A 9,168-nucleotide genomic window follows, 5' to 3' on the forward strand; every position below is an offset into this window, starting at 1 on the left:
AGCCTCGTGAGGAAAATGAGTAGCTATGACATGTAAATGCGCATAGCGACCGGTGCCAGCATGGTGGGTAAACATTGGATTTTAGGATTATTGAGATATTGGGAAAATCCTGCAATGCTGCAGTGAGCACTAAAGTTGTGACATAATAACACAAAGAAACTGCATTTACATTAGGTACATTACAAAACCTATGAAATATTTCTCTTTGTTTCCAGAGGATTTCGAGCCCTGGCTGAAGAAGTACCTGGCAGAATTCGCTCTCCAGTCTATAGACACGGATAATTTCAAGGCTCATCTTACCTCTCACTTTGCACATAAACCTGAAATCAATCAGATTGAATGGGACCTATGGTTGAATACAACTGGAATGCCCCCTCATATTCCCAAGTAAGTTGTAAATCTTAGGGGGTTTTTTCTTCTCTGTATCGGCGGTATTTCGGCAGCTTTTTGGCTGTATAACTGACTATCACCAAAAGAGGACAAAATCCAAACACCATCAATATTCATCAGAAATATAATGATAAAATATGGTGGAGAGGCTTTGTACACAGCCGACCCGTACCCTTGGACGGAACGACTTAAGAAGTAAAATTTTGATTAGGTATCTTCTGACGTCTTCGCGAATTTGAATTTCTTCTTGTGTATTTTCTTTCGTGTGATATCCTTGTGATTTCTTCTTTTGGAGTGAGTAATGTAGGAGTGATACTTTGTGTTTTCTTGGGAGTTTTAAATATCCGTGGTGTGAATTTTTGATCTTCTGAGGATATCTTCTTCAATTTTGATTGCTTGTTGTGGATTTTCTTTTGTGTGTTGTATTTGGTAATTTTGATTTCTCGTTGTGGAGTGTGGAACGTTGGAATGATATTTGGTGTCTTCTTGTAAAGATACTTGGATTTTTGACTTTTGACGTTAAATTTTGATTTTCTTTCTGTAGATACTCGTATGTTTTTATATCTTCGAATTTCGATTTTTTGTTGTGGGTTTTCTTCTGTGTGATGTTTCTTCTTTTGGAGTGAATAATTTTGAGTTTTATTTCTTTTTCTTCAATAGGCGTGGTGATGTGTACTTGGATTTTGATTTTTGAATCTTCCTTTGATTTCTTTGTGAGATTGTCTTGTTAGGTGTTCTAATTTGGTGTGGCGTATTGATTTGATCTATCAGGAATTTCAAATTTTAGTTCTTGATTCGTGTTTTTTTTCTTTTTTTTTTTTTTTTTTGTACAATTTGAATATTAGTTTATTATTATTATCTAGGGCTGATTGAGAGGCTGACAAATAATGCCAACCCTGTCTGAACACAGGAGGGTGGTAGATTCGTATAAGCTTAACCCAACTTTTGGGGTAGTTGCCCCTACAGCAGGATAAACAAGGTATCTTTTTCTTCTTTTTTTACTGCTCCTTTTCTCAGTTTTTTTGGCCAGCCTAGTTAGCTTAGTTGGTAGTGCGTCTGCCTTGAAAGCACTAGGCCGCGGGTTTGATTCCCGCCCAGGGCGGATTTTATCGTCTTGAATTTGGATGCTTTTGAATCCACGGAATTTTGATAGTTTCTTCAATTTTGATTATTTCTTACTCTGTGTAATTTTGGGACGATTTTGATTTTGTCTTGAATTTGGATGTTTTCAACTCCGTGGAATTTTGATGGTTTCTTGATTTTTGATCATGTCTTGGTCCGTGGAATTTTGGATCAATTTTGATTTTCTTTTGAATTTGGATGCTTTGACTCAGCGGAATTTTGATAGCTTCTTGACTTTTGATGGCTTCTTGAATTTTGATGATTTCTCAGTTCGTGAAATTTTGGGTCAATTTTGATTTTCTTGTGAATTTGGATGCTTTTGACTTCGTGTGGAATTTTGATATGTAGCTTCTTTTATTTTGATTATTTCTTAGTCCGTGCAATTTTGATTTTGCCTGGAATTTGGATATTTTTGACTCCGTGGAATTGATAGCTTCTTGAATTTTGATTATTTCGTAGTCCGTGGAATTTTGGGTCAATTTTGATTTTCTTTGGAATTTGGTTGCTTTCGACTTCGTGGAATTTTTGATACCTTCTTGAATTTTGATTATTTCTTAGTCCTTGATATTTGGGTTAATTTCGATTTTCTCTAGAATTTGGTTGCTTTTGGCTGTGTTTAATTTTGATAGGTTCTTGAATTTGGGTTTTCTTTTGAATTTGGATGCTTTTGACTCTTCAAAATTTCATTTATTATTTTTAATTTTGATTTCTTCGATTTAGAATTTGGACCTTTTTCTTTTGAAGCATTCAATGTTAATGGTTCTTACTCCGTCTAATTCTAGTTTCAATTTTGATTTCTTCATTTTAAATTTTGGACCTCTTCTTTTGAAGCATTTAATTTTGATGGGTCTTAACTCCATAGAATTTTAGTTCGAATTTTGATTTAGAATTTGGATCCTCTTCTTTTGAAGCCTTTAAATTTTGTTGAGTAACAACCAATGGAATTTTGGTTTCAAATTTGTTTTCTTTGTTGTAGAATTTGGACCCTCTTCTTTTGAAGCATTTAATTTTGATGATTCTTACTCAATGGAATTTTGGTTTCTTTGACGATGACGTCTGATTTGTTTACTCCGTCTAATTCTAGTTTCAATTTTGATTTCTTCATTTTAAATTTTGGACCTCTTCTTTTGAAGCATTTAATTTTGATGATTCTTACTCAATGGAATTTTGGTTTCTTTGACGATGAGGTCTGATTTGTACCTTCTTGAATTTTGTGGGGTTTCACTCCATTGAATTTTGGTTTGAATTTCGAATTTTTTCATGTGAAATTTGAAAGTGGAAAAAATTTGACAGTGGAATTTTGATTTTATTTTGAAGTCTTGGACGAATTTTGATTTAATTTTGAAGTCTTGACGAATTTTGATTTAATTTTGAAGTCGTGGACAAATTTTGATTTGATTTTGAAATCTTTCTGATTTGTACCTTCTTGAATTTTGTTGGATTTCACTCCATTGACTTTTGGTTTGAATTTCGAATTTTTTCATGAGAAATTTGAAAGTGGAAAAATTTTGACAGTGAAATTTTGATTTTATTTTGAAGTCTTCGACGAATTTTGATTTAATTTTGAAGTCTTGACGAATTTTGATTTAATTTTGAAGTCGTGGACAAATTTTGATTTGATTTTGAAATCTTGACGAATTTTGATTTGATTTTGAAGTCGTGGACAAATTTTGATTTCTTGTAGGAGTTTCTTTGGTATATTTTTGGAGTGAGGAATTTTGATAGGTCTGATAATTTCATGTGGAATAATTTTGGTTCCATTCAGTGGGGTTTCATGTTTCTTTTGAAGTTTTCGCGAATTTTGTTTTCTTTGATGTGGAATTTTGATCATCCCGAACAATTTTGATTTTCTTTTGAAACCATTCTTGAATTTTGAATATTTTGGTGTGATTTTGATTCTTGAAGTTTTTTAATTTGGAATGTGTTTGAGTCCGTGGAATTTTGGTTTCATTCAATAGTGTTTTGATTTTCTTTTGGAGTCTTCTTAAATTTAGTTTCTTGTAGAGGAGTTTCTTTGGTATGATGTCTTTCCCGTGCAATTTTGATGGTTTTTCAATTTTGACGTCTTCATGAATTTAAATTCTAGTAGAGGAGTTTATTTGGTATGATGATATGTTTGCCGTGGAATTTTGATGGTTTTAAGATTTTGTTTTGAAGACTCCGTGAATTTAGATTCTTGTAAGTAGTGAGGTTTCTTTGATATGTCATGTCTTTTCCATGGAATTTTGAGGGGGTTTCAATTTTCTTTTGATGTCGCGAATTGTGACTGTCATTTTGTGTAGTTTCATTTGAGTGATATCTTTGGGCACTCTAATTGTTTCTTGAGGAGTGAGGAATTTTGAAATATTTCTTAAATTTCTATACGTGTTGTGTGGCATTATTTAGAGTTATTCTTGTAAATTTTCAATTTTCTTTTGACGTCTTCATGAATTTTGTTTCTTTTTGTGTAGTTTCATTCGTGTGAAGTCCGTGAGAATTTTGATTAGGTATATCTCATGGAGTGAGTGATAACTGTGGGTGATAGGTACTTGGATTAGGTCTCATGGAGTGAGGAACTTTGATAACTGTGGGTGATAGGTACTTGGATTTTTGATGATCTTTTTTGTTGTTGTTGTTGTTGTTGTTGTTGTTGTTGTTGTTGTTGTTGTTGTTGTAAAATTTTGATTGTGGAGTTACTATGATGAGATCGTGTGATATCTTTCATGGGATGCTGTGATATAATTTTGAGAATTTTTTTTTCTTGCGAAGGGAAGAATTTTTTGTAAACTGTCTTTAATTTTGATATGTATTGTACATGGTATTGGCTATTATCTGTGATGTGAAATGTTCATTTGAATTGTGGAGTTAGGAAGAATTTTTTGTAAACTGTCTTTAATTTTGATATGTATTGTACATGGTATTGGCTATTATCTGTGATGTGAAATGTTCATTTGAATTCTCGAATTTTGATGGCTTGTTATGTAGGTAGTTTCTTTGTCAAACGTCTTTCATATCTTAAATGTTTTCTTGTAGAGGGAGGAATTCAGAAACGTTTCTTGAATTTTGATGGCTGTGGTGATAGTTTGATGATTTTTGATGATCCTTTTTGTAAAATTTTGATTAGGTATCTTCTGACGTCTTCGCGAATTTGAATTTCTTCTTGTGTATTTTCTTTCGTGTGATATCCTTGTGATTTGGATTGTTTCTTAGTCCGTGGAATTTTGGTTCAATTTTGATTTTGTCTTGAATTTGGATGCTTCGACTCAGCGGAATTTTGATAGCTTCTTGAATTTTGATTTCTCAGTTCGTGAAATTTTGGGTCAATTTTGATTTTGTCTTGAATTTGGACGCTTTTGAATCCATGGAATTTTGATAGTTTCTTCAATTTTGATTATTTCTTACCTGTGTAATTTTGGGTCGATTTTGATTTTGTCTTGAATTTGGATGCCTCAACTCCGTGGAATTTTGATGGTTTTTTGATTTTTGATCATGTCTTGGTCCGTGGAATTTTGGATCAATTTTGATTTTCTTTTGAATTTGGATGCTTTGACTCAGCGGAATTTTTTTTGGTTTCATTCAGTGAAGTTTTATGTTTCCTTTGAACTTTTCGCGAATTTTGTTTTCTTTGATGTGGAATTTTGATCATCCAGAACAATTTTGATTTTCTTTTGAAACCTTTCTTGAATTTTGAATATTTTGGTGTGATTTTGATTCTTGAAGTTTTTAATTTGGAATGTGTTTGAGTCCGTGGAATTTTGGTTTCATTCAATAGTATTTTGATTTTCTTTTGGAGTCTTCTTAAATTTAGTTTCTTGTAGAGGAGTTTCTTTGGTATGATGTCTTTCCCTTGCAATTTTGATGGTTTTTCAATTTTGACGTCTTTATGAATTTAAATTCTAGTAGAGGAGTTTATTTGGTATGATGATATATTTGCCGTGGAATTTTGATGGTTTTAAGATTTTGTTTTGAAGCTTCTATCAACCCATTAAGGTCCCGTCGTACCTGGTTGCGATAGTAGTGGGTAATCTGGCTTCGTATAAGATATCCGAGCGCTGTTCTGTGTGGTCGGAACCGGAACTTGTGAAAGAAGCAGCTGATGAGTTTAATGAGGTAAGAGACATAAAGGGTTAAAATTGATTGAAGGAAGTAAGGTCTAGTGTTGTTACTGGGTTAGGTTAAACACAAAAAAGAGCTTTCACAAATGAGCAGTGACAGTGTTATTATAGGGTTAGGTACTTACTACTTTCCGTTTCCGGAACCACCTTTAAATCTTGAACTTCCAGAAGTTTGCAACTTGAACAGCTCTCTGGTTGGCTTCCAGGCTGTTATTATTGGGTTAGGTTAAAAAAAAAGAGCTTTCACAAATGAGCAGTGACAGTGTTATTATAGGGTTAGGTACTTACTTACTACTTTCCGTTTCCGGAACCACCTTTAAATCTTGAGCTTCCAGAAGTTTGCAACTTGAACAGCTCTCTGGTTGGCTTCCAGGGTTAGGTTAAACACAAAAATCTGGCCTCGTATAAGATATCCGAACGGTGTTCTGTGTGGTCGGAACCGGAACTTGTGAAAGAAGCAGCTGATGAATTTAACGAGGAAAGAGAGACAAGGGGTTGATTGATCGAACAAAGCAAGGTTTAGTAAAGTATTAGATTTTTTTTTTTCGCGAACTTAAAAAAAAGAGTGTTTCACTGCCATTTATAAATATCTCGAAGCAATGAAACTACTGCTACATTAGACTCGTGTGGTCTGTGTCATAGCATGCCCATCCCGTAGATTGGCTCTCATTAGGAGCCACCAATATTTCCCATTTATGTTTTCTATACCTATGGTGGATTTCACCAACAACTGAATGAGAGATTTCACTAATGGGAGAATTTTTAATCATCCAAAAATTGGTTTTCAATAACCCAAAAAGGAGTTTTTAATGATCCTGAAAGCGGTGTTTAGTGATCCAAAAAGAAGGAGTTTTTAAAAACTCCCGTTTGGATCATTAAAAACTCCTTTTTCGATCATTAAAAATTCTCCTGTTAGTGAAATCTCTGATTAAGTCTTTGGTGAAATCCACCACTAAGCTTTATTTAAAATGGCATTATTCTCCGTTTATTCTCACATATTTTGTTCTCGTTTTTCAGACGGAGAAGTTTCTATCGACCGCGGAAGAAATTTGCGGTACCTACGTATGGGGAGTGTACGATCTAGTTATGCTTCCCCCTTCCTTTCCATTTGGAGGGATGGAGAATCCGTGTCTCACCTTTGTTACTCCCACACTACTGGTGAGTAAACTTTGTACTAACTTATCAAATTCGAACTTTTTACTTTCTATTACTACAGTATAGCGGAGCTATACTAGTAATGAAAGTATTGCAATCGGTCCAAATTTTCAAAATCGGGAATTATGGCGCTTACTTAATTTAACACTTGAGAAAAAGAATGATAGGTATGTACTATGTTTTCACTTGACAAATATATGAAACTTATTTATTAATAAAAGTATTATGAAATACAGTTAAAAACAGATAAGGAGTTGACATGTTTCGCCATCTTGAGAAAAAGAGAACCAAGATTTTTCATTTTATTTTCATTATTTTATCTTCTTCTTGCTTTCCTTTTCCCGTGTTCAGACGGGGTCGGCGTTTTTCGTCAGTCTCTCAATCAGCCCTACCTAGGGTGATTGCTTTGTACTACCATTTGCATTCAAACCTTTGCTATTTCTTTAGCAATAGAAATTTCAGGCTGGTATTCTCCCTGTTCAAATACCTAATTTGAATTAAATCACGCGGTTCAATGCCTCAGCTCTCAACATGATCAGAAAGCTTTGCTGAAAGGGTTACAAAAACTTTCAATTAATGTTATTACTTTATTAATGAGCTAGAATCATAAGCATACTTTTTTTGTTTTTCGACCTAATTTTGACATTTTTCGATCGCTTTTGGGCGGTTTTCAGCTGTTCTGACCAAACAGTTAGAGATATTCAAATAGGATAAGGAAAGTCGTGTGGTGTTCACACCGGATTTTGTTGCTATCCGATCATTTTCCCAGGTAGGTATGACACAAGTCTACAAGATGTCTGCAACGATCTAGCCAGCCGCTGGATCTTCTGGAATCACACCAAATCCCCTCCATTCAGTAAACAAGACCTGGCCGCTTTTACTCCTGGACAGAAGATAGAATTCCTGGCCAAATCTTCTTCATATATATTGGTGCTATTTTTATCTATCCATTCCTTTAGTTCTAGCCATTTTGTTAATACATGTGTGCTATTTTTACATCGTTTTATTATCTAACCATTCCTTTATTTCCAGCCATTCTGTTCATATATGGGTGCTATTTTTATCTATCCATTCCTTTTTCCCAGGTATGACACAAGTCTACAAGACGTCTGCAATGATCTAGCCAATCGCTGGATCTCCTGGAACCACACCAAATCTCCTCCATTCAGTAAACAAGACCTGGCCGCTTTTACTCCTGGACAGAAGATAGAATTCCTGGCCAAATCTTCTTCATATATATTGGTGCTATTTTTATCGATCCATTCCTTTAGTTCTAGCCATTTTGTTAATACATGTGTGCTATTTTTACATCGTTTTATTATCTAACCATTCCTTTATTTCCAGCCATTCTGTTCATATATGGGTACTGACACAGTGGTGGTGACACATTTTTATCGATCCATTCCTTTATTTCTAGCCATTTTGTTAATACATGTGTGCTATTTTTACATCGTTTTATTATCTAACCATTCCTTTATTTTCAGCCATTCTGTTCATATATGGGTGCTATTTTTATCTATCCATTCCTTTTTCCCAGGTATGACACAAGTCTACAAGACGTCTGCAATGATCTAGCCAATCGCTGGATCTCCTGGAACCACACCAAATCTCCTCCATTCAGTAAACAAGACCTGGCCGCTTTTACTCCTGGACAGAAGATAGAATTCCTGGCCAAATCTTCTTCATATATATTGGTGCTATTTTTATCTATCCATTCCTTTATTTCTAGCTTTTTTGTTAATACATGTGTGCTATTTTTAGCTATCCATTCCTTTATTTCCAGCCATTCTGTTCATATATGGGTACTGACACAGTGGTGGTGACACATTTTTATCGATCCATTCCTTTATTTCTAGCCATTTTGTTAATACATGTGTGCTATTTTTACATCGTTTTATTATCTAACCATTCCTTTATTTTCAGCCATTCTGTTCATATATGGGTGCTATTTTTATCTGTCCATTCCTTTTCCCCAGGTATGACACAAGTCTACAAGACGTCTGCAATGATCTAGCCAATCGCTGGATCTCCTGGAACCACACCAAATCTCCTCCATTCAGTAAACAAGACCTGGCCGCTTTTACTCCTGGACAGAAGATAGAATTCCTGGCCAAATCTTCTTCATATATTGGTGCTATTTTTATCGATCCATTCCTTTATTTCTAGCTATTTTGTTAATACATGTGTGCCATTTTTATATATCCATTCCTTTATTTCCAGCCATTCTGTTCATATATGGGTACTGACACAGTGGTGGTGACACATTTTTATCGATCCATTCCTTTATTTCTAGCCATTTTGTTAATACATGTGTGCTATTTTTACATCGTTTTATTATCTAACCATTCCTTTATTTTCAGCCATTCTGTTCATATATGGGTGCTATTTTTATCTGTCCATTCCTTTT

At 34.3% G+C, this 9,168-nt stretch overlaps 1 protein-coding gene across 1 annotated transcript in view; it reads left to right on the forward strand.

Annotated features, from left to right (window-relative positions):
• Window positions 1–215: 215 nt before the first annotated feature.
• The window catches only part of LOC103516231 (leukotriene A-4 hydrolase-like), a gene marked incomplete at its 5' end in the record, with an annotated part of 15,815 nt that continues 6,862 nt past the window's right edge, over window positions 216–9,168 (forward strand). Inside the window, 3 exons of the mRNA XM_008481191.3 lie at window positions 216–387; window positions 5,463–5,601; window positions 6,624–6,764. Of these exons, the coding sequence (XP_008479413.1) occupies window positions 216–387; window positions 5,463–5,601; window positions 6,624–6,764 (452 nt within the window). The remainder of the gene's footprint in view (window positions 388–5,462; window positions 5,602–6,623; window positions 6,765–9,168) is intronic.

The sequence above is a fragment of the Diaphorina citri genome, unplaced genomic scaffold, assembly GCF_000475195.1.
Source record: "Diaphorina citri unplaced genomic scaffold, Diaci psyllid genome assembly version 1.1 scaffold1516, whole genome shotgun sequence".
Taxonomy (NCBI): domain Eukaryota; kingdom Metazoa; phylum Arthropoda; class Insecta; order Hemiptera; family Psyllidae; genus Diaphorina; species Diaphorina citri.